The sequence below is a fragment of the Mesoplodon bidens genome (genome assembly GCF_964165515.1).
Source record: "Mesoplodon bidens genome assembly, chromosome: 15".
Classification (NCBI taxonomy): domain Eukaryota; kingdom Metazoa; phylum Chordata; class Mammalia; order Artiodactyla; family Ziphiidae; genus Mesoplodon; species Mesoplodon bidens.
This window is the reverse complement of record NC_138171.1, coordinates 45,380,636-45,407,608: the sequence shown is the minus strand read 5'-3', so window position 1 is coordinate 45,407,608 and position 26,973 is coordinate 45,380,636. Positions and strand designations below refer to the sequence as shown.

At 41.2% G+C, this 26,973-nt stretch overlaps 1 protein-coding gene across 2 annotated transcripts in view; it reads right to left on the bottom strand.

Moving 5' to 3' along the window:
• Nucleotides 1-26,973, bottom strand: part of XPO6 (exportin 6) — a 109,008-nt gene that overhangs the window by 58,538 nt on the left and 23,497 nt on the right. For both annotated transcript variants that reach the window (XM_081256998.1, XM_081256997.1), the window contains exons 2-6: nt 14,887-14,977; nt 11,777-11,889; nt 10,797-10,994; nt 5,589-5,748; nt 3,543-3,620 (exon numbers count right to left, since the gene is read on the bottom strand). In XM_081256998.1, the coding sequence (XP_081113124.1) occupies nt 3,543-3,620; nt 5,589-5,748; nt 10,797-10,994; nt 11,777-11,889; nt 14,887-14,977 (640 nt within the window). The remainder of the gene's footprint in view (nt 1-3,542; nt 3,621-5,588; nt 5,749-10,796; nt 10,995-11,776; nt 11,890-14,886; nt 14,978-26,973) is intronic.

The following is a 26,973-nucleotide window of genomic DNA, read 5'->3' as shown; positions in this document are numbered from 1 at the left end:
TTACTTATTGAAATTCCACATGTTTTCTATTCAGTTCTACATTTACTAAGAGCTTCTCAACCTCAGCACCATTCACATTTGGGGTTGGATAGTTCTTTATTGTTCTGTGCACTGAAGGATATTTAGCAGCATCCCTGGCCTCCACTCACCAGATGCCAGTAGTACTCTTTCTTCATTTATGTTAACCAAAAAATGTCTCCACATTGCCAAATATCCCCTGCAGGGCTAAATCACCCCAACGAAGAACCTCCGACCTAACTGTAGCCTCAGTCCAGTAAAATGGGGAGAAACTCTTTTTAAGGGACCCATGGGAGGAGGAAACAAGATCACAAGAGCTGTGATCCCAAGTCCCATTTTTCTACAGATGAAAAGATCTGCAAGTACACGAACATGTGCATCTTGTAAAGAGTTTGGGAAAAAACCGGAAGGTGTAAACTGGTCGCAATCGATTAGGGCTACGACATCTTCACCCTAAAAAACTTTCCATCGCCCGTATATATACGCATCTATATTTAAAACTAAATACCATGTGTGCAAGAACGATATGGCCCCTTAATTTTTATTACAGAACAATCAAAGCTAGCTCAGAACTACAGTCTTTATGTAATTTCGTTTTGTTCACTTTTTTCCCCATTTTCCAAGCAAAAAGAAGCAAGGACAAGAGGAGAGTAACTAAGGAAGAGGGCTGAGGCTGCACGAGCACAGAAGGAAGCCGCACCACGGCATACAGACGGTACATCCACACCTCCCCTCACTCACTCCTCAGAGCAGAGTTGCTCTTCTACAGAGAGGACATCCAAGGTCAGAGAAGGTAAACCAAGTAAGCAGCGAGCCAGGACTCAACCAGGGGAAGGAGGAGGCGGGCAGACATGGTGAGAGTGACCGAGACAGCAAACTTAGAAGAAAGACAGTGCGCCTCGACTGGGAATGATGGGTTCACGTCACTGTCCCACCCCTCACTAGTGATGTGACCTCTGACAAGTTACCCGCCATGAACCCCAGCTTCCTTTTTGTAAATAAGAGAGAAAACCATCATCAATTTCACAGGATTCTGGTCTAGTGAGGTGAGTTTAGGAGATGAGGCAATAATTTGGGGAACTATTCTGAGAAATAAACTACACACACCCGTCAAAATTTTTTCTATAACCAGACTGTTAGAGCAGTTGTTGGAGGGAATAGTCCCTGGGGTTTTATTCTTTGAAAGTCATCAGACAGAAAATGACATTACAAGAAAACATATGACAAAAGAGACCAAAAGCCCATGGGGCCAAGTCTGATGGGCAGCTGGGCAGGCCAGTGAGAGTCTGGCAGGGACTGCTGATGGGGTATGTTTAGGAATTATCTGAGTTTATTCACTGGGCCCCATGGTTCCTCAGAATTTCCTCCATAAAACTGAACTCACAGTCAAGAGAGCTAAAGAATTTTCTAGACATTTTACCACTTAACTTGGTGTCTTAAGGGCACAAAGGCAGTTGAGCAAAAGCACCAAAATAAATGTTGATTAAATCATTAGCATTGCCCATATAGTGAAGCAAGATCTGATGACTTTACGCACAACTCTCATAAAGAGAGCTAACGAGTGAACACGCAATTTTTTTTTAAAAGAGGAAGTGTACCAACTTAAAAGCTTATTTAACTCCCTAGTCCACACCCCCACCAGTCTCAATTTATTTTGCTTTTTCTCAAACACTAAAATTCAAGACTTCAAAAATTTTAATAGTGTCTAAAAGGCAACTCTCAAAAAGCATTCATCATATTTTTCAGTTTTGTTTATATGGAATGTCAACTGAGTTCTTATTTTATTTCCCCTAACCTCATAAACAAAACCTAGGCAACACATGAAAGAGTCAAGCATTTATTTTTGATTTGTATTATCTAATATTCTCCAACCTGGCCTCCAGGATATAAGTCTATCAAAGTATCAACTGAGTTAGCTCAGAACATGTACCTGAAAGAAGCCAACTAAAACTCATAGCTTTTGGTACTGGAAAACGATATCAGAAAAACAAGTTTTACTGAAGTAAACTGCTGCTGCTCACTTAACCTGGATACTAAGATAGTATTCAACTATCAAAAGAACCAATTTTTGCAAACTACTATTGAAATGAGATGATAATTTTTTTTTTTTTTTTTTTGACCACACCACACGGCTTGTGGGATTCTAGTTCCCCCACCAGGGATTGAACCTGGGCCCTCAGCAGTGAGAGCACGGAGTCCTAACCATTGGACCACCAGGGAATTCCTGAGATGACAAATTTTAAGATCAGCCAAACTGCAAGAGATTCCAAGGTGTATACTCAAAAATCAAATCTCTGCATCTTTGTAATTTTTTCTTTAATCATTCAAATATTGCAAAATATAAATCTGCTAAGTCACCTCAAATATCCACTTTGAAAATGAAGGTTTCCCACCAAATACAAATAAAGTTCAATTTCCTGTAGGCTTTTAATATACTCTAGAACTCTGTAATAGTTTTTAACCTAAGAAGTATGACAAATGACTCTCTAACAGTTTTTAATCCAAGTATGATAAATAGAATTGAAATAAATTAGTAAACTGTAAGCAGTCCTCAAAACTTCATGATGTATTTTCAATTCTACAGTAACTCTGCAAGAATTTCAACTTCCACATATTAACAACAGGCTACATGAAACAGCTAGGGCTCAGAGATGTCTGATTTCAACAGCCTATTTCCTTGAGGTAAAGGAGAAAGATGAGGAAACATTTCTCATTAGCCACATCAACCTTTACAGTAGAGGAAGTAGTATGTGTCATTTCACAGGAATGTACTCTACTTGAAAAGCATTTGTGACCATTTAATGTAAACAGAAGCCATTTAGAAACTAAAAGTTCCTGCTCAGACACAATTTCCTCTTTCCATCCATCCTTGAAAGTAGCCATTTTTAGGTGAACTGCACTCTGGCTTTTGAAACAGATATTAATATAACTATGGACAATAACTAGCCACCAGTAAACTATTTAATGGCCACTGTAAATATGCCCACACTTTATCAAATAAATCCAAACTTTTGTAAAGTCAATGCTGATTACTGCACACTGGTTCCCAATGTGTCCAGGCCAAGATGACTTTTCCCTGAGCCCATGAGGAAGTAAGCACTCCACATGCCCACGTCCCCTCCTTCGGGCTGCCACCCACCTCCTATGACCTGACCCCTGCATGACTGCAAAGCAGACCCATCACGCCCACAGGCTCATACCAACCTCAGCATGAGCAATACAGCCATAAAATATGAGAAAAAGGGAAAAATAAGCCAGGAGGGACAGCAGTCATAAGCTGAAGGTGCCACCTTCCTGATGGGCAAGGAAGAAACAAGCTATGTTGTTCAAAATATTATATTAGAAAGTACAAGTACTTACAAGAAACTAAGAAAGTCAGCTACTCAGAAGACAAGGGCAGAGAGGCCAAAAATAGATTAAGGAAGAATGTGCATCTGTGTCTGGCATAGATAAGCAATTGCTACCCTGCTGAGACCCCCAACTGAATTTAAAAAGAGGAACACAATGTGTGGTGCAGACCATACCACTTTCTCCTGAGGTCGGGGATGGTGGTGGGGTGGCAGCAGTCACGCTGTGTTTGTCCCAGACAGTCTCCAAGATACCTACCAAGAAAGGAGAAACTGAGTTTAAGAGAGAAATGACACCTAACATATAAAGATCAGATTTAGAAAAACAATGCACTGATATATTTGATCAAGAATCAGTACTTAAACATCTGTCTCTATGTCTAACTGCTTTTTCTGGACAACACCACTTGGATATTCCACCCTCAATTTATCTTCCCCCACAAACCTGCCACTAATATTCTCATGCTCCTCACCAGTACCATCCACACAATCTCGGCATCTGGCCTCTGCTCTCCCCGTCCGGCCTCACCCCCACCCCACACCCAGGCTTCATCACACTGCACTATTTACTAGCTGTTCCTTTCTCATGTGTTCTCCTTCTTAACCTCTGAACTGCTCTCCCCCTTCCAATCCAACTTGACCTTTCACCAGACTAACTAACTGCTACCTGTCTCTGAGAATTCCACTTAGCTGTCACCTCCTCCAGGAAGTCTTCCCTGCTCAGTTTTGCCTGCACATAAAACATACCATAACTCTTAACACATTGTCTTTCTCCCCTACTAGAGTATACATTACTAGAGGGCAGGGACAATGTTTTATTCCTCTTTGTATCTCCTTACAGAACCTGGCATATAAGATGATCATAAAAGCTTTTAAAAAGATTTTGTTCTCAAAATATTTAATATTATAACATGGAAAACACTGAAAATATCATGTTAAGTAAAAGAAGCTAGACACAGAAGGTCACACATTCTATGATTCTATTTTTATGAAAAGTCCAAATAGGAAAAACCAGAGACAGATACTACGCTAATGGTTGCCAGAGGTTGGGGTGATGAAAATGTTCTGGAATTAGACAACGTGATAGTAGCACAACCTTGTGACTATATTAAAAACCACTGAGCTGTTACACTTTAAAATGGTAGATTTTATGATATGTGAATTATATCTCAATTCAAAAAATTTTAGTGTCCGCAAAAGTAGGACACAGAGATATCAGACATGGTCCCTAACTCCAGAAATTTAACATCTAGCTGTGGATGTCAATAAATATGCTTTGAATGAATAAATGCTCTGAGGTCTGGGTTTCCCCTAGGGATTTGGGGAAGGATGGGGAGGGGGGTAAATGACAAGTTTACTTTTAATCAAAACACTCTTATAACCAATTTTAAGTGCCCACCTCATGATGACCGCTTTTGTAACACATGCAAAAAAAAAAAAAAAAAAAAAAAAGTCCCTAGATATCCAAGAAGCAGCCTGAGTAGAAGAGCTGGAGACAGAAACCCTTTTTGTCCCTACAACATTCCCTCCAGCGCGCGGCTCAGCCTCGGAGCCCGATAACGCCCCTGCACCTCAGAACCAGCAGCTCCACCGGCAGCACAGCGGGCACGGCCCTCGCCCTGTCGCCCTGGAGACACAGGGGCTCCGTTCTCTTCCTACCCTCCTGTCTCATTCTGCAGTTTGCTTTCTGTTTATTCTTACTCTTCACTCATAGTCACGAGGCTCTAACGCAACAGACCAGATGACGAAGCAAACGCTACATACAACTACAACCTGGAGCACAGGGTGCTGATTCCACACCTGGTCTCACTTCCCTACTCAGAATTCGAAATGTTCACATCTTCCTCCTCCTCCTCCAACTTCTCCTGATTTAAATTCAAATCATCTTAAATAATGTGCCTGCCACCCACCTTACTTAGAATGCAGTTATCAGCATTTCAGTCACATTCCTATGACCCGGTCTATACCACATTAATCACGGCTATAGTGAGGACCAAATAATCAAAGACTTTGAAAGGAAAATAAATTACAAACATTTTTTGAGATCCTACCGTGTGCTTAATACTGGGCTAGGTATTGGGAATATGGCACCACATTCTTTCTGTTTTTACGTTCGGTCTCAGTAACAGCTAAGGCAACTGCTCAAAAATTTTGTGTGCCAGGGCCTGCACTCCGGGCATCTGCAGGCAGGCCTCTGCCTTCTGGTGCCACCCAGCTGCTCACCTGTCAGTAGCCCAAGCACTGTCTGCACCTGTTCCAGCAGCAGCTTTCGCAACTCCTCCTTCCGAGCCACGCTGAGGTCCTCACGGGGACAAGCCAGCTCTTCGGAAGTTGTCTTCAACATGATCAGCCCAAGGGGAGTTGTCACAGGGGACTGGATCAACTGCCAGGAAAAAGTAAGTTTCTGAGCAGAGTGCCTGGCTAATTAAGGTACAAAGAAGACTGACGAATGGTGAACCTATGAAGTGCAGTCGTCCCTCGGTATCCGTGTGGGGTGGGGGGGTGTTCCCAGGACCCCCGTGGATACCAAAATCCAAGGATGCTCAAGTCTCTTATATTCAATGGTGTAGTGTGGTCAGCCCTCATACAGGAGGGTTCAAATCCTGTGGATACGGAATGTCAACTGTACCTCTGTGCGTTTAATCTTACATGAACAGGCTACATAAATCAAACCTTTAGAAAAATGACTGAGTACACTTATGTACCTTTTTAACCAATCAAAATATATTCTCATCTTATTTTAAAGACAAAATTCTAAATAACACCATGAACTTAAAAACAACAAGAAAACAATGCTCTTTTACACCTAACTTGACAATTTTTATACATGTCCATACTCCCAACAGAGCCTTGGTTACTCTGCCCAGGTTACTCTATTAGTGATTAAGGTATGTGTAAACCAATTTGTGATATCTTTCCAACATTCAGGTGTTAAATCAAGTTTACAGTTCCAAGCTTTGAATGCTTCATAAAAGTTCAAGATTAAACATGTGGCAGAGCAGAAACACACATACACGTCATTAAACTATGATACTGATACGGTTAGGACTTTGCAAATACCTATGTAGCAAATTAAGGTACTTTTTCTATCACCTGCAATATCCACTATGCCATAGGAAAGTTTCCTTAAACAAGAGACAAAAAGGGTACACTTTCAATAGCATAACACTACTTATACCTTTCTTATCAATTTCACAATATTCAAAGCATTTATTTTTTAGTTTCCAGAAATGGTAAAAATAATCAAGGTACCATTAAAATCCTATTGGGTTATATGCTACAATCTATGAAAGAGCAAACAAATTAAAAACTTTATCATTTTCTTTAATCATAGTTAACTTTAAATGTAGTTCATTCCCTGATAAAAATAAGTTTTTTATTTACTCAATCTATAAAATATAAGCCTTAGGGAAGAGGAGGTCACCAGGAACTACACCCAGATAGAAAGGATATTCTCCACTTCAAAAAACACAGGGCACTTTCCTGTCCCTTGAAAACAACTCTTCCCATTGCAGACCAAGGAAAAGCACATCCCCGAAGAGCAAAACTCAATATTGGGAACTTAAAGAGAAATTCAACTGCCCTCAGCAGCAAGGAATAGTGTGTTGAAAATGCTCTCTATTAAATCAGCTAACACTTCAAGTACATCCTCCACAAGTTTTCCCTTCATTTGCTACAAGTTCGGGCTATTTCTAACACCGACTTAAAATTCAGATAATGCAGTAGGGGAGAAACAGGAAATCCCTCCTCTAACAATTTTTCTTTACATGATAAAGTGAATAGAACTTTATAAGCATCCCTTTTCATTCAGACACCTTTGGATTATCAATCTGTATTTTAAAAGATTTCCATTACTTCTCCCCTTTCATTTCCTTCTTTCTCTTCCACCCCTTTTGTCTCTATTTTCCCCCAAGACCTCATTCTTACTCTCTCAGCTGGGAATGACTCATTACCAAATATTCCACTGGGCAATACTTTCCTGTACATATGAAATGCTTCTGTGCTCTCCAGAAATAAAATACCCCTACAGTATGGAAAACGTATCTTAAAGGTCCTCCTTTCTCTCATCATTTGGGAGAAAGGAAGAGTCAGGCAAGGAGCTGGCTGAAAATGAAAGTTATTCTTTACTTGAAAGAACAGCCTGATAAAATGTGTAATTTTCCTTCTCACTAGCTTTGTTTCCAGAAAGCTTTTTATTAAAAGTGTTTCCTTTCACCATCTTCACATACATAATTAAAGCTCATGACATAGGTAATCTCTGCAATTTATTTTAATAGAGAATAAGCACCTTCAGGTTGCAAATCAAGTTCAGGTTCTTAGTGTTAGCTTCAGAAATTTTTATCATACCAGCCAATCAGAGAAGAAACATCAAAATTCTTTCTATGCTTCTTTTCGATGCTTGCCCTTTAAGTATCTGGCCCCAGGCACAATGTGACCAGAAGTCCAGCTCAGCAGATTCCAGGACTCTGAAGAACAGACTCTAGAAAGGTGTGATGTATGTGCTAGTGAAGGCGGAGGGGGAAGGTGGGGAGAACAGGGGTCGGTTCTGACTTCAACAATTCCTTCTCCAATGGCCTAGAAAGACTATAACCAACACATAGAATTGCAGATATCTTTCTGGGGCCCCAAATCAACTCCTCTTTGCCTGGTATGGCGGTCATCATAATTATGGCATAAACTGCACAGATGCCCCAGGCCAAATGTTACAGAATTTAAAAAAAAAAAAAAGGCTATGCACCCCAGACTGCAGGCCATAATGGAACTAAGCCAAAAAAAACCTTTCAGATGGTTTAATCAACAGATCATATAATTGTGAAGTTGATTCCAGAACCAGTTTGGTCTTGTTTACCAATGCCTAAAGAAAAGATTTTATTATCATTATCAGAAATGTCAGCAATTTAGCACCAATCATTCTTGACATGGCTTTCATGCCACTGACTGGTTCTCATGCATGAATAAGAAGCGGGGAATAATACAACTGGAAAGAATTTTAAAGATCACTTAGTCCAATCCTCTCATTGTACACAGAAGGAAATGGAGGCTCACATAGGAGTTACTAAAATCAAGGTGATTTGTGACAAAAATGGACACAGACCCCAAACCCACTGCCTCCCAGTCCCGAGCCCCTTCCACTATGGGGTGTTTCAAAGTCATGAAGGCAGCATGGGGTGAAAGGAGTCATTTCTGAAGGGTGGAAAGCGGGAGGTGGTGGGCAAGAGAGGGAGACAGCTACCCTTTAGAAATCTCCATGAGCACCTCACCTAAAAATGCTCTTCCAAATTCTCATTTATCATCATTAATCATACTTCATGGGCAGACAAGAAATGTCTGCTTTTCATCGAAGGAAATGATCCCAGCTGGGCGAAAACATGGTTTCTCCTCACTGTTGCCGACAGGACTCGGCTCTCTGTCTGGCTCACATTCCACTGCTGCTTCACATAAGACACACCACTGACCAACCCAGGATGGAATCCACTCAGACCCCCCCACCTTCCTGGTTCTTTCCATCTCCATGGACTTCCTGGCTCCCTCTTAAGAGAGCCATGGAGACTTACCACAACTGCTTTTCAACGTGGAGTGAAAGCAAGCGTGTCAGAGAGAGCCAGCAAAGCCTCTAGCCTCCTAACCCACCACTCCAGGTTCCCCGCCTCCTTGCCATTCCTCAGGTTCTTTGCACTGTTATTCCCTCTGCCTACGACACTGTTCCCCTGGAAGCCCACATGGCTCACTCCATCACTTCCACTCAGTTTCCGCTCAAGAGTATGCTTCTCAGAAAAAGCTTCCATGATCATCCCATCTAAATAACACCCCTGATATTCCCTCCTCCTCACCCTAGGTTTAGTTTTCTCACAATACTTATACCTACCTGAAAGAATTTATTTGCTTATTGTTTACTGATGCCTCCCCCTTGGGATTATAAGCTCCATGAAGGCAGCTATTTGTTCATTACTATATCCCCCCACGTACCTATAGTTATTAGTACATGGCTGGTATTCAACAAATAGTTTATGGAATAAATGCATGAATCTCCTTTACAATATCAATTCAATAAATCTCTAGATAAATGAATCACCATACAAAACAAAATAATATTGAATGAAGAATTTCTGTGCCACCTTGAGAGGCAATCCAGACAAAGCAATATGGATGCTAAAATTTTTAAATTGGTGCATCATTCGAATGGTTTGCAGGGAGAGCAAGCAGAACATTAGAAAATGGAATTGTTCCGGAAGATTCTGCCATCACTAAGACTATAACCAATTTTCAAAGAACTTTATTTCTATAATCTGTACATAATACCCATTTCCTCCATACCCAAGCCTGTCTCGATAATATAAATGATTCCAACTTTATCACAGGAGTCAAATGAACAAAAGCATCACCCTCTTGGCTTTTAGGTCCCACCTATTCCCTGATGACTTCCAAATCCTGAACCCCAGATCCACATTTCCTAATGTCTCACTAGACGTGCACAGAAGGAACACGCAAATCTTAAACGCATTTTCTGCCAAACTGAATTCACCATCTTCTACCCAAACCCATTTCCTCAGATGGCCTAGAAAATCTGCCATCTGAGCCAGGAACTTGGAAGGCATTCTAGCTTCCTCCTTCCCTCCTCCCTACAACCTAGTCCCTGCCCAAAGCCTCCTCCGTGCCTCGCTGCTGTCCAGCAGGTAAGCCCCGGCTTGGCTCAGGCCCCTCAGCTCACTCAGACTTCTCCAGCAGCAGCCTTCCAGGTCTCCTTCACTCCGGCCTCACCCCTCTGCAATCCAGACTCCACACTGCTGCTAAAGTCGTCACTCCAACATAAACATGCGGCCACGTTGTCTCCCTTCTCCAAACTTTTCATTAGGTCTCGAGTAAGGACTATGAATTAAACACTGATGCCCCCTGCAAACGCAAAGCCCTCCCTGCTCTGGCCCTGTCCATCAGCCTAGCCTCTCACTCTACCACTCAAGCCACCACCTCGCATCTCATCACCAGCAACACTGAAAACACCTCAGCTCCTTGAGTCTAAGTGCCGTGTCCTCACTGCACTCGGCACAATACTCCACTACAGTCATTAACATATTGTTGGGTAATTATTATTTCCATCGCTTTCTCCCCACTAAACTATAACTATCGAAGGCCTCATCCTGGCACCCAACACCTGGCACGGTACCTAACAGGCTTTCAAATACTCGCTGGACAAAAATTTCACAAGAGATTAACAAAGTGATTGGGGTTCCCATTCCCCACCTTCTCCACTGCACCAAGGTACAACATGTCTCAGGAACACAAGGTTAAGTGAATGAGATAATCCACCCCACAATGACCTCACCACTGCAGTTCCAAAATGCTCATCTTAAAAATCCTCTTCAAGACAAGAAAATAATCACTTCTTCAAACAAATTATTTACAAGATAAAGTTTCCGTAGGTTATCTCCTTACCTGTAAAATGTTAGTAAAAAAGTCATGGTAGAACATGGGCCAATCTTGACGGCCAATGTCAACAATCACTTTGCAGAGCTTGTTCCGGATGAAGTAAGGTAAGGTTTTGTGGTGAGCCAAGAGGAGTTTGGGCAGGCAGCTACGGATTTCCATCTTATCCTGAGATGGGACCCCAAGCCACATTTTATTGATCAGATTCTGAAAAACAAGTATACATCTTGTAAGTTAACAATCTATACACAAAACAAACTGGTTTTCATCCAACAGTAGCTATCTCCCTCAAACAAGAAACTCTGCTTTTAAACAAAGGTTTGGAGCAATTTGGCAATGAGAATAATAAAATATTCAAATTTTATGATACAATAATCCCATTCCTAGGAACATAATTTAACAGCTACATAATTTAACAGAAACAAAAAGGTGTAGGTGCAAAAACTTTCTATAACACCACTGTCTCCACCAAAAAATAATGACAGAAACAACTTTAATGTAAGAATAGGAGAATGGCTTGGTGAATAATGGTACAACCACTTATAGGAATATAATATAAAGGTAAGTGGGGGGAAAAAACAGAATGCAAAATGAAATGAGCAATATGATTATAATTAGGTTTTTTGAAAAAAATTGTGCACAGGAAGAGAGTTGAAATGAATGAAGATTTTTAATGGGAACCATCCCTCCTCCCAACTGTTTTTCTTTAATCATCTTTCTCTTTTAAATGATAACATGGAAGGAAAAGTTAGATGTTACCACAAACGACCTCCCGACCTCACCTATGTTACCTTTTGGTGCTGAAGATGGAAAGGCGCCCTGGAAAACCTGACATCTTGACAAAGGCAATATGTGGGAAGAAGCCCTTGAGCTGAGTTACCACTATTTCCCAGCCATGTACACATCAAAACTAAAGTCTAGTGCCAATAACAAGGCAATGTGACTAAAAAATACTCTTCAGAATAGTATAAAAGTATCTGACAACTTACCTCAAAAACCGTTAAACTGTACATCATTACATAGTCATTCCTAGTGCTGGAGAGAAAATACAGGCAGAATCTCCACGCTCCTATTTGCTGAGCAAAGTTATTAAGAAGTTCCTCTGGAAAAGTTAAATAGCAACAAGAGAAGGCTATGAAAATACACAAAATTAACATAAGGCTAGCTGTCTTACTATTTTTTTTTAAACACACCTCTCCCACATAATGTAATGACGTCAAAACCAACTACAAAATCCAGCTGATTCTTCAAGATAGAAAGGACAAAGCATGTAATATTTTTCTGACTCTGAGGTGACCATGAACACTGACACCTAAATAACAATAACCTAGCTATGGACACCTTTTTTTTATGGGCACTTTTTTAGGCAGAGAAACTTTCACTGCTGAAATTCTTAACCTAATGTGTAGATGGACAGATATAAGAGTATCATTTTTACCTTACAAACGATGGCCAATTGGTAACTTACTTCCTCTGGGGTACAGCTATAGGTTATCTCCTCACCACTCACTCAACACTGTTCTTACACACTTATACACACACACACACACACACACACACACGTGCGCGCACACACACAATGATGGCCAGAAAAGCAGGAAAAGAAAAAATTAAGACTAATCTTATAAATAAAGGATTGGAAAAAATGCAAGAGAATTCAAGATGGCTAACTCCCTTCATCTGAGTTGGTTTTATTTTAAAATATCACCCAGGAGTCAGCAAACAAGAGCGGCAGTCATGGGAGTTGCCAGGAACCACCCTGGGCACCTCAAATCAGTTAGAAGTGGCTTTCTTCCTCCTGAGGCTGCTGGACAGACAGCAAGCATTAAGAGTCTATCGCCGTGTTTCTGGACATGCTGCCCCTTAGTCACCTTGACCTGCTGTGCTGGTCATAAAATATAACACGGAGTGGGTAAAAATACAAAGGCAACAACCCTGAGAGATTCTAGGAAGCCCTTGGAAAAGCAGCAAGCACTGCAGCCCGTTCTAACCCTAAAGTCACTGCTCTGCCAGAGCCCTACAACTCAGGCTAAGTGCACCAAGGCAGTCTCATTATAAATCCCATAAAGGAAGCTGATGGTGTATTCTTATAATTAAGCAAAAGTTTCTATGACTCCCAGAGGTGAAGTCCAACCAGAGAGTGATCTCTGGCTGGAAATGAGGAACTCTGGACTCTGTTCTAGGCTTTGCCACTAATTCACTGAGTCTGATCCCAAGCAAATCACTGCTCCTCTTTGATGCTTCAGCCTTCTCCACTTTTAAAAATGACCAAACTGTCTCTTGAGGCTCCCTGCTAACAGCTCTATCTCTAGAGCACTAATAACACACTTTTGGTGGAGGATGGGTGGAGCCCCTATAATAAAAGGTCTCCCTCCTTTCTCCCACCTAGCTAGGAAAGACTTTGGTTTATCCTAAGACATCAAAAAAGAAGCAAGAAGTGGTTCCAGCCCACACACTCAAATAAAGCTATGGAGACTAGGTACAAAAAGAACTAAGACATGCCTACTACCAAACCCCCGGATTCCCCTTAGCCGGGATTTAAATTAGACTTTTGTAGCATCTGGTTATTTAAAACTATTTAAAAATCAGATTAGAATAAAAGTATGTTAAAAAGCTTCCACTTTTAATTCATGAACGCTGAGGTGAACAACATTAGCTTTGCAATCCAAAACTTAAGAGAAAAACCAAAAGCATATCAATTATAAGCTTAAAACAGGACTACGGAGAAATTAGATACAAGGGAAAGATCCTTCACCTCCTTTGGTAAAAATCACCACTGATACTTTTACTATGAGGTACTTTGGTAGCATAAAACTAACAAGGGGCTCACTCTGGGGGCAAGAGGTGGGTCAGCCCAACTGAGCAATAAGAGAAAACCTAGGGAAGCAAGCAGAGGGGATCTTCTAAGCCAGATGCCTGATCATCTACTGGGCTCAGCTTCCGTCAGTATCCCCTGTTCATAAACTCTCTGGTTCCCTACAGCACAGTCTCTCAGAAAAGAAGGCATATACAGGGCAGGCCCACAAGAGACCACCACATTTAAAATTAAGAAGCTACATCCACCGGCAGCTGATGTGATACTCAAAGGATGCAAGGGAAAATGGGCTGCAGCCAAAGGTTTACTGGCCACCTGAAAATCCAAACGCTAATCAAGTTTTGGACCAAGGGCAGAAGTCAGCCATAACACTGAACTGGCTAACATGACTTAGAGAAGCCATGTGGGACAGAGAAATGGCTCTGCAGAGACCTGGAGACACAGAAAAAGGCCTCCCAGGAAGTGAAAGCAATGGAGGTCAGTACAGAGCAGCCAGACACACAGGGGAAAGCCTCGAGGCTTGGATCAAGAAAAACATTTTTCATCTTCAAGTTCAGGGTTTAAGTGAGGACTCAGAGAGAGAAAAAGATTACTCTAGGACTTCAGTGCAACATGTCCCTGAAGCAGAGATCTCACAACTTAAATAAACCTTCTAGTTTACAGTATGCTTTAATGAATATTGTGCATGTCAGTGAGTATAAAATTCAAAAAGAGGTTCTAGAAGGTGCCAAGGTTCCCAGAAGACCTGAAATTACACCTACTACACCTACATCTCTCTGTTGTTTGAAGCCTTTATTCAACAAAACTTGCAGAATGAGAGCGATAACAGTGGCAATAAGGAAAAAGCAAGAAGGCCCCAAAGGTTACACCCGTTAAAGGATCTCTGGGCACTAGATGAGGTTCAGGATAGACTTCTACATACCAAAAACATGTTTGTTTTAATGCTTTCATGAGTTTTTTCTTTAAATTAAGTCACAGACTTCTTATAAAAGTTTAACATTGCTAAAATTAAGAGCAAAGCAGGGGGAGGGGTTTCCACACATGGTCAAAGCAAAGAAAATCTATCACTATGGATTATAGTGGGCTCTGCCGACTACAGCCCTTGCAGCTAGGTTTGTAGACCTCACCAGCCACCAACCAGCAGGACTGGAGCAAAAAGAGCCAGAATTCAAGGGGAAACATGCAGGCTTGACGAGGCTGCCAACTTCAAGGCTACCAACTCCTTCCTCCCCACTGGGGCCTTTTTGTTATAAACGACTCTTTACTACTCAACATTTCACTTACCTATCTCACGTTTTCTTTCATTGGTTGTACAGTCATGGAAAAATTCTGTCATCAGACTTTCCAGTGCCCTGAGAGAGGCTTCTTCAGATGCCTAACAAAAAAATTTGAAAAAAACAAACAAAAAAATCAGTAGCTGTATTTTCAGTTCTACTGTTCCTCAGTTCCTTCCAGGTCACATTCAACAGCCATAGTAATTTACTTCCTCAAAACAACTTGGTTCAACATTCTTCAAATACATGATATAAGCCAGAAAAACTGCAAGGAATTTCCCAGCTGACTCAAAACCCAAAGTTTTAGTATACTCTATAAATTCATGCTACCGTGCTATCAATTTTCAATTATTTATGCTAAGGAAAAGAGAGCAAATAATATAAAATTTAATTCTGGAAACATATTGAAAGCAAATTAACAGCCCCTGGCCCTGACTGAATAGGCAGAGTGAAGAGATTCAGAAAGGTTAGGGTGCCTTATAGACTATCTGTCAACAATATTTGGCCCATGTCTGAATAGTTAGCCATATTCCAATTCAGAGCAACTGTAGTCAAACTGCTGCATGGATTCCTGGGGTTTTCTGAAGGGACTTCAGGAGCCAAACCTCCACTCAACTCTCAATCTCACACGAGCAGCCAACAGAGATTAAGGTGCAGCTAAGAGCCAGGCAGAGCAAGGACTCAAAATGAGACAGTACCTCCCAACCTCAGACCCACAGAGAGCCAGACTCTCAGCAGAACCACTCAGGCGGAGAATAAGAGAGGGACCCTAAGCCCCCTAAGGCTCATCGTCTCCCTTTTCCATACAGAGCGCCAAACCCACTTCCCCTTCTCTCACTGAAGGAGGGGACATCAGGTGCAGCGATGAACTTGAGTCAACACTCCTTCACATAACCAGTCTGCAACAAGGTGAGCATTTGTAGGCCCCTTTTGAATCCTCACTGGCAATAATCTACCTAGAGATGATCAGGAGCCAATAGCAGTTTTGATTTCTTAATTATCTCCTAATTTCCTTCTTCCCATCCACCTTCCCTATATCCTCTCCACTGCCCCTAGAGTGAGAGCTGACTATTAAAACTGTATTTTAAAACAAGCCCACAGGGACTTCCCTGGTGGTACAGTGGTTAAGAATCCGCCTGCCAATGCAGGGGACACGGGCTCAATCCCTGGTCCAGGAAGATCTCACATGCCGTGGAGCAACTAAGCCCGTGCGCCACAACTTCTGAGCCTGAGCTCTAGAGCCCATGTGCCACAACTACTGAAGTCCACATGCCTTGAGCCCGTGCACTGCAACAAGAGAAGCCACTGCAATGAGAAGCCCGCGCACTGCAACGAAGAGTAGCCCTCCGCTGGCCGCAACTAGAAAAAGCACGTGCACTGCAACAAAGACCCAATACAGCCGAAAATAAATTTATTTATTTAAAAAATAAATTAAAAGTAAATAAATAAATAAAATAAGCCCACACTCAAATGTATCATGTATCAAGCTATAATATTACCAGGGGCCTCCACTTGGTAATGGGCTTTTGAGGACACTGAGGAACTTGGGCCATTTCTGTGGATCAACGAGCAGTTCTTAGGACTGGCACTAATTACAGAGGCTGAATCAGGCTTGCACCAGCCCACCTACATCAACCAGCACACGTTAGCACACTAGACAGCACACGGGGGGCCACGTTCAAGCAGTGCCAGGCACGGCTGTCACTCCCATGCTGCAGTCATGGTGACAGCTGTGCAATGACAGCTGAACTCTGACATGTTGAGTGATGAATTATTGTTTAATAGTTCTAGCACTTGTGAGTTTGAGGGACTTTTTCTTTTTTTTTTAATCTAATTTTATTTATTTATTTTTGGCTGTGTTGGGTCTTCATTGCTGCGCGTGGGCTTTCTCTAGTTGCGGCGAGCAGGGTCTACTTCTTTTTTAATTTTTTTAAATTAATTTATTTATTTTGGCTGCATTGGGTCTTCGTTGCTGCGCGTGGGCTTTTTTCTAGTTGCGGCGAGTGGGGCTACTCTTCGTTGCAATGCACGGGCTTCTCATTGCAGTGGCTTCTCTTGTTGTGGAGCATGGGCTCTAGGTGCATGGGCTTCAGTAGTTGTGGCACATGGGCTCAGTAGTTGTGGCTCGCGGGCTCTAGAGCACAGGCTCAGTAGTTGTGGTGCACGGGCTTAGTTACTCTGCGGCACGTGGACTCTTCCCGAACCAGGGCTCAAACCCGTGTCCCCTGCATTGACAGGCGGATTCTTAACCACTGCACCACCAAGGAAGTCCCGAGGGACTTTCTGGTATGAATTTTATGATAAATATTAGCCCTCTGCTCTTTTTTCAAACCAATATATCAGTTCAACTAAAAAATACCCTTGGATTGCAAGTTAAGCTTTTTAATGCAGAAATAACTGGAATGTGGAACAAAAATAAGACTGCAATCCTCTTTAACCTGTTTCAAGTTTTTGTGTTGATCAAAACAGCCTCACTGTTCTCAGTGACAGATTTTCTAAGTGTTATAAATTCATATTTCAAAATGAATTTGTATAATTAAAAGAATGCTTCGGTCTGCTTCATGAATCAACTTGGTGTACCATTTCATTTGAAAAAACAATTTTTAAAAATGTCTGTGGGAAGATTTAGAAGACTCAAAGGAAAATCTCCTATGTTAAAGTAACTTATTGGCAAAGAAATAAACATAAATCAAGACATATTTCTTGAACCAAAATCAGCTATTTAGTCAAAATAAATCGATAGTTTTTCTGGAGCTAAAACAGGTTCCTGAACACTAAAGATACATCTTCAAGTCACACCTGCTACAAAACTTATTCTTTTTTCTTTTTTTGGCCGTGACACGCAGCATGTGGGATACTTAGTTCCCTGACCAGGGATCGAACCCAAGGCCCCTGCAGTGAAGCGTGGAGTCTTAATCACTGGACCGCCAGGGAAGTAAGTCTCTCCACAATTTATTCTTTCAATGAATCATTTTAGAGTAGATCCTGGAAAAAACCTGAGCTTATCACATTCAGGCAATCAACTGTCACGGTTTATTTCATATGGGTTCTTGAGGCAGAAGTTTGTGAACTTGACAATTACCGGCCATACATCAAAGGCTGCTGAAAGCAAGTCTCTGACTCCCCAGAGAATCCAACCCTATCTCCATTCCCGGTCCCATCAACGCCCCCCCTCCCAGCTCCAACCCAAGCTAACATTCCCACAAAGTGGAAAGACAAAATTATCCACAAAAATCACAGGATGATAGTCTCACCTGATTTTGTAAATGATGGTTATACGAAAAAGGAAACTCTAAAACCTAATAATCCAGTGGCACACCAGGTGTTTCTCAGCAAGAACAAATAACGTGCTGTTTGCATTTTCAATCATTCCGCTAACTGCAACAGGAATACCTACCCCATGGGGTGTTAGGAGGATCAAATGAAATGCTCCATGTAAAGTTGGTATGTAAACTCCAAGAGGTTATCTAATTCACAGTTATGGCTGTTATCATTTTTATTTGGTCTCAGATACCAAATGAAAACAGACCAAAGCAAAACAACAAAAGTGGTCAGGCCTACTTTGAAACTGGAGATTCATACCTTCAGGCTTAAGGGCTTTGTCCCAAACATTATCTAGTGGGGCTTTTTTCTAACTGGATTTCAAAACAAAACTATCTTGAGGAGAAGAAAAGAAGGTTGAGACTTTGCCAGGATCATACAATCAGAACAGAGCTATAAAGACATAAAGGGTATGTTCAAGACCTGCAAATGGTTGAAGGATATTGGAGAATTAGCCCCATTTGGCAAGAAGGCCACTGGACCCTTTGCTAGCTGTTTTAAGCAGATGGTGGAGCCAGAATTCAGACGGCAGTGGGTTAAGAAATTAGTGGCCTACTGAAGCCCGCGTGCCTAGAGCCCATGCTCCACAACAAGAGAAGCCACTGCAATGAGAAGCCCGTGCACCCCAACAAAGAGTAGCCCCCACTCGCCGCAGCTAGAGAAAGTCCATGCACAGCAACGAAGACCAAAAATAAATTTATAAATAAATTTATTAAAAAAAAATTAGTGGCAAATAAGTATCAATACATGGGAATATTCCATACAGACTGCACTTTCAAGTTATAAAAGGACAAAGACATTTTTTTTAAAAAGTGTCATGGTGTGGTAGGAAGAGAGGTTTCAATTCAATTCCCAAAGGCTATTCAAGCAATGCTCTGATTAACTGATGAACAACATTCAGGATTCAGAGACACCTGACTGCTTCCCATCTTGGACTTGGGATCTAAGACCCAGATCTTGCAGAACTAAAAGACAAGGTTAGCTTAAAACCAAGCGAGGCACATTCACACACACAAAAAATTTCAGTTACATGGCAGACATAAAATGTAAGCAGTAAAACAATAAAACTTCTAGAAGATAATACAGATCATCCTCATGACCCCGGGGTAGGGAAAAAATTCTTGGAAACACTAAACATAAAGGAAAAGATTGATAAATCGGAATATTCATCAGATGGCACAATGAAGAGAGTGTAAAAGAAAGCCATGATGGGGAAAGATATCACCAGTATGGATAACAGAGAACTCCTATCAGAGTACAATATAACTTCTACAGATCAATAAGGAAAAGATAAATGACTCAATTTTTTCAACAGGCAAATAGTTATAAAAGAGGATATTCAAAAAGCCGATACATAAAACAAGTGCTCAACCTCATTAGTCATCACAGAAATGTAAATTAAAAACAAGACAGTGCTACAAATCTACCAGAATGGCTAAAATTTAAAAGACAGTAACAAGTACTGGTGAGTATGCTGAGCAACTGGGACATGCACACACTGCGGCTGGTGGGACTATAAACTGGTATAACCACTTTGGAAAATGAACATATGCATACTTTATGACCCTGTAATTCTACTCCTTGACAATGTATCCAACAGAAATTTGGATATCCCACAAAACGTACACAGATATTCACAGCACCATTATTCATAATATCCAAAAAGTCTAAAGAACCCAAATGTACATCACCAGTGGAATGGACAAATAAGTTGTAGTTTATTCATCAGGAAGATATTATAAGACAACAAGAATGAATGAACAGGTACTTCTGTGGTGGCACAGTGGTTAAGAATCCGCCTGCCAATGTAGGGGACATGGGTTCGAGTCCTGGTCCGGGAAGATCCCACATGCTGCGGAGCAACTAAACCCGTGCGCCACAACCACTGAGCCCACGTGCCGTGATTACCGAAGCCCGTGCACCTAGAGCCCGCGCTCTGCAACCAGAGAAGCCACATCAATGAGAAGCCTGAGCACCGCAACAAAGAGCAGACCCCGCTCGCCGCAACTAGAGAAAGCCTGCACGCAGCAACGAAGACCCAACACAGCCAAAAATAAATACATTTTAAAAACAAAAAGAATGAATGAATATTGCTTCATACAACAACATGGATGAATTTCACAATGTTGAATTAAAGAGGCCAAAACACATCCTTCATTATTCATCTTATATTAATATATTTTTAAAAACAAGCAAAACAAATCCATGGTGTTATAATCAGAATAGTGGTTATTAACCTCTGTGGAGGAGGGATTCTGGGATGCTAGTAATATTCTGTTTTCTTGATCTGAAAGTTACATCAGGGTGACTGTGCACTTTTCTGTAAGTACATATACACAATTTTTGAAACTTAATGTTATACTTATTTTTAACATTAAGGTTGGTATTTGCAGACTCTGATTTTAGAAATTGTGTTTTTCCTCTATTAGCACAATTATTAAGAGCAGTTGGGAGGTCTACAGGTGAAGTCTGAGCATGAGACTCCTGGATTCCTAGGAATCATCACCGATTTGTCTTCAAAGCTGCAAGGGTGACAACAAAAAGTATTATAATCCCATAAGTCTATGCTTCCCCTGAGCTTACCTCAACAGCAAATTAAAATCCTTAGGATGATGAATTAAAAGTGGCTCAGAATATATACACTCTCGGAGACCTACGTGTATATCTAAAAAATCTTTTGTGTTCCAAAAAGAGTTAAAATCTGCCAAGTGGAGCTTTCAACTATGCCTGCCTTGACTTTATCTGCATTTTTATTGCTCTGCTCATGGTCCAGCAGTTCAAAGACTATACTATACGACTGACTCATTTATTAAGGAACTGCTAAGTCAACCAAGACTCACAATCACCTAATAACTTATAAGAAAAATTGGCAAGAAGGGCAAGGGCCATGTAATTTGAAATCTTCTTTGACTTTTCCCTCAATACCACTTCTACCAGGTCCTAATCACCCCCTGCCTAGATTACTATAACTTCTTTTACCTAGTCCTCCTGATGTCAGCTTTCCCAATTCCAATCCAATCTGTACTTCATTACCAGATAAACACTCCTAAATATGCATTTTCTGCCTCAATTAGTCTAAACCTAGCTTTAAAGGGGCTTTAAATCTGGGCCAACTGAGACACTCAGCTATCCACTCAACAAATAAACTCAATATTCACTAAGTAACTGATGCTGCATTAGGTCCTTGAGATACCAGGATGAGTAAGACTGTCCTTGACTTCAAAGAACTGGAGATGGCATGGGGGGCGGGGGGGGGCGGGGAGAAGGGTAGAACCTATGAATAAAAACGTAGAATGTGATGGTCTACATCCTATAGTAATGACATATGTATAAATGGCTTTAGGAGCCTAAACAGAACTAACTCTGTCTGAGGGAGACAGGGAAAGCTTCACAGAGATGATAATATACGTTGGGATTTGAAGAATGCAGAGTTTACTAAGAAGAAAGAAGGAAAGCATGCCTGATTCACCATTACTCACCACAGGAAGCCATCACTCCACTCTGAATACTCATGGTCTCAGAACAAATGTCTATTCCCATCCTGCATTTGCTCCTGGGTCTGCAATTCATAGTTCAACCTTCATGAAATTTCTTACAAAGTTTACAGTGCAGATCCCTTCCTTGTTTTCATCTTTTGTCTTTTCTTGTAATCAGTATCACAGAATTTTGCCCATGGCACTGTTCTCTGCTCATTTCGGAATGGCACAATGAAAGAGCACAGGCTCTGGTGTCAGGTTCCTTGGGTTCAAATCAGAATGCACCTTGGCCTAGTTATGTAACCTATTACTCTTTCTCCTCTCGTGCAAAACTGGGGATAAGAGAAACTAATACATGGGGTTGTTCTGAGGATTACATAAAATAATCTATGTAAAGCATGTAGTAAACCTAATGCCAGGAATAAAGTAAGAGTTGAAAGTCATATCTGTAACTATTAATAATTCATAGATATTAGGCCTCTCTAACCAGAACATAAACTGTCTGGAAAGAGATTCTGCCTAATGTTTGTATTTCCTGTAACGTCCAGTATGGACTGGTATTCAAATATTTTACAGAACAAATTCAGGAGAGTAAAAGGAACAAGTAGACTGTTAGTATCAGTTTTATTTTCTCAGGAATAATGGTAATGCCTTCCGAATTCAAGATACATATGACTCTGTTTAAATCTCCCCCTTTAAGAGCTCTGATCATAATGACCTTTGCTCACAAGCACTCAATGAATACGTTTTGAAAACCAGGAGACTGCTAATAACTTATCTTAAAAGCACTGAGACTGATGATGGGTAATATGGTGCTTTGTTTGTTAAGACACCTAGATGACAGTTTTCTCAAATCCTGATTAAATCTGTAATGTTTTACCTAATTGCCTCTATAACACCCCTCTCTAACACATAAACTTTTTATAAAATAGATACTGGGAAAAAAATGACTCTTTTTTTAAAGAAGGTTTTTATCAAGCTTTTTTGCCACTTTTGCCAGGAGCCACATTTCGTCTGTCCTTCAAGGAGGTGAATCACATGAGCCTTCTGTATTCAGGTTCATGCTTCCTTGATAGTAAACCTAAAAAAATGACGGCGAGCATAGCAGAGTCCCAAGTCAAATACTCCTGTGGCATATCTAGAACAGTTTTACTACTCTGTTTACTTATACATAAAGAAGGTTTCTGAGAAAAGTGATTCTATACTAACTGCTGACCAAGGTTAAAAATAAAAAGTATGCAAAACATACCTGGTGTGTTACAACAGACGCCATTAGCAAAGAAATTCAATCTCATATAAACTCTGGGAGCTAACAGGATTACCATGGATGCCTAAACTCTCAAAAGAACACTCTCATTCTTCCCTATACCTTCACCACTGCAAAGAAAACAGACGAGGGAAAAAAATCTCTTTGGCCTTTAGGCCTGCATATAAGTAGAGATGAAATACTAAGCTTAAAATAACACACAATGGGAATCAATGTGGCATCTATCCATTCCCTCCTGCAGTCAGCTCAAAATGCTAAGAAGCGCACCAAGGAAGCCCCAGGCAGGAGAAGAATACACAGAACAAGTCTTCTTCCCACCTTTCCCATCACTGCTCTTTGTGTCTCAACCTGCAGATACTGTCCTTTTAAAAAACAAACTAAACACACCATGATGAAGTAGAAATCTCACTTTATTTCTCTGAAAGCAAATTGGTAAAACCAGTTCAATCTTCAAAGTCTAACACTCAGAAGTGCAGTCACCCTGGGGGTGTTGAAAATGCTTCCACCAAAGACAGAGGGGAGACAAAGGGTACAGATACATAGTGAAGTAATTAACTCTAAAAGTTATATACCAGGCTTTCCTGGTGGCGCAGTGGTTAAGAATCCGCCTGCCAGGAAGGTTAAGCTGGGACGAAGTAAGAGAGTGGCATGGACATATATACACTACCAAATGTAAAACAGATAGTTGTGGGAAGCAACCGCATAGCACAGGGAGATCAGCTCAGTGCTTTGTGTCCACCTAGAGGGGTGGGATAGGGAGGGTGGGAAGGAGATGGAAGAGGGAAGAGATACGGGGATATATGTATATGTACAGCTGATTCACTCTGTTATACAGCAGAAACTAACACACCATTGTAAAGCAATTATACTCCAATAAAGATGTTAAAAAAAAAAAAAAAGAATCCGCCTGCCAATGCAGGGGACACGGGTTCGAGCCCTGGTCCAGGAAGATCCCACATGCCACAGAGCAACTAAGCCCGTGCACCACAACTACTGAGCCTGCGCTCTGGAGCCTGAGAGCCACAAGTACTGAGCCAGCGTGCTGCAACTACTGAAGCCCGCGCTCCTAGAGCCCATGCTCTGCAACAAGAGAAGCCACCGCAATGAGAAGCCCGCACACTGCAACAAAGAGTAGCCCCCACTTGCCGCAATTAGAGAAAGCTCGCGCGCAACGAAGACAACAACAAAGACAACGAAGACACAACACAGCCAACAATAAAAATAAAATAAAATTTTTTTAATTTAAAAATAAAAAAAATAAAAGTCATATACAAAAGTTGCAAGGAAAAAAAATATTTTCTACTGAAGGAAAGACATGGAGAGCTACACCATGTTCCGGGAAAGCAAGGCCGGGGCAGATGCACTTACCACAACTCTACGAACACATGACTGGAACTAACTACTAAAGTTATACGTGTGCCTCAAAAGGCTCCTGGTTGTCTCACCTACAGCTTATAAATCTGAACAATATTTGCCCTTTGAGAGTAACTATAGACATAACTTTGTATGATATCATCATGCAGATACTTAATATTTGATTAAAACATATACTGTGGCTGTATCTAAACATAACTCTAATCATTAAAAGGCATCTATCTGCTTTAGTCTAAAACTACTATAAAGTTGATCAACTACAAGACATTCCCGTCCCCCCCACCCCCAATATTTCTTGGGTTTGCAGAAAGTGCTCAGTCAGATTCTCCGTCCCTTCCATGACCAAAAGGATCTGTTTACTGCTGAGGACCAGGAGTTAGGGGCAGGATGACTGCCAGGCATCTGGGCCAGAAAGCCCAATGGGTCCCACTATGATAGTGAGAAAGCCAAAGCAGTATATTCTGTCCTATGGGGACCAATTAGAGGAAACATCTTGTACACAGAGGACAGTGTGTTTTATGCTGGGAAAAACCAATCCACCTACTACTAGACAAGCTATAATAACAAGAGGCACCAATTAGCTACAAATGGACAGGTGCACTGGTTTCAAAATTTTCCAGCAAATCTGAAGAAAACTACAGAGTCATGACAAATAACTGTCATTCCTGATTCTAGACTAGATCCTGTACTGGAGGGAAAAAATGCTATAAAGGACATACTGGGCCAACTGACAAAATTGGAATACAGATGGTAGATCAGATAAAAGTACTGAATCAATGTTAAATTAATTAAAGTTGACAACTGCACTATAGTTATGTAAGAGAATATCCCTATTAGGAAATATACTATCTAGGGGCAATGGACCGTGATATAGGCAACTTACTCTCAAACGGTTCAGAAAATATCGTGTGTGTGTGTGTGTGTGTGTGTGTGTGTATGTATGTATGTGCATAAATATACATAGAGAGGAAGTGCAAATAATAAAAGCAATCATGGCAAAATGTTAACAGTAGGTGAGTTTGGGCTAAGAGTTTAAGAGTGTTCTCGGTACTACTCCTTCTTTGCAAGATTTCTGTTCATTTGGAATTTTTCCAACTAAAAAGTTTTTTAAAATCTCATCTGTTGGATTAGTACCCTCCACCTTGCTCCTCACTGCTCCAAGCTAGCTGGTCAAAGAGGAAAGAAAAAGTGACAAAAGAGTACAATAAGAAGGAAAGGATTATTTTACTCCCTCAGATGCCAGATTTATTATCTCACACTGTTTCTGAAAAAGGATAATACATAGCCTAGACATTAAAAATCTTGCATCTGCTGGTTGGACAAGAACCACATCCCACTAAGAGCTAAAATACATATAACTTATACACTTATTTATTCATATTCTAGTCCAAAAGCTTTAATTAGACAGCCAAAAAAGCAAATGATAAAAATAGTTATTCTGCAAAAAACTGCCTAAAATAAATGTGTAATACAGCCAAGAACAGGCTCTCTTCACAATCCCATCTGCTTCTCTTTCCCAGGTACATATCCCAGGAGGATGAATGTTTACATCAGCATGCCTAGTCAATTAAACTCAAAAGATACTTAGTGAGCACATTAACACAAGGCATGCTACCAAGAATTCCTAAAAGAGGACCACAGAATTTTGAGAGAAATAAACAAACCCCAGAGAACAGCAAGTCCAACCTCATTTTACAGATGAGGAAAATGAAGCTCAGAGTATCTTGCCCAAAGTCAGCCAGCTATTGGTCAAGTCACTGGGCAGGGCCACCAGAGTCCTTTCCCAGCGACGGCTCGGCCAGCAGAGTCCTTTCCCAGCGACAGCTCCTCTACCCCTTAAAGAAGCCCAGAGGAGTTCTGCTCCAAGGGCTGTGGGAACGATGAATGAGCTGGCATTACCCTGCATTTGATGAAATCGGGAAATGAATGGGTGCAAGGTTGATGGACCACCACAAAAACACGCTGCAGGGCTTCCCTGGTGGTGCAGTGGTTAAGAATCTGCCTGTCAATGCAGGGGACAAAGGTCCAAGCCCTGGTCTGGAAAGATCCCACATGCCGCAGAGCAACTTAGCCTGTGTGCCACAACTACTGAGCCTGCGCTCTAGAGCCTGTGGGCCACAACTACTGAGCCAGCGTGCTGCAACTACTGAAGCCCATGCTCCTAGAACCCGTGCTCTGCAGCAAGAGAAGCCACCGCAATGAGAAGCCCGCGCACCGCAAGGAAGAGTAGCCCCCGCTCGCTGCAACTAAAGAAAGCCCGCGTGCAGCAACAGAGACCCAACACAGCCAAAAATAAATATATTTTTTAAAAAATGCTGTAAATCTGAATCACAATTAACACTACAGCTCAAATGTAAATAATTACATTTCACTGCTGTTACCACCTGCACCATTTAAGAGCAAGTCTCTTGTAAACCCATACCACCTTCCTCCTGAATTACTCCCAGAATGGCCTTTTAAATAACAGTTAAAATACATGTTTGTAATTTTGGCAAAACTCTAAAGACTATATTACAGACTGTTGGAATCTGGGGGAGCATAATCACTTCCCTTCTCTCACCCTCCCTGGTTCTATCCATTGATATACAGTCTCAAGAGATCAAGTACAGGTCAAAGTCTAATGTCCTCCTCAGGATGGGTAAAGCTGCAACCCCTTTCT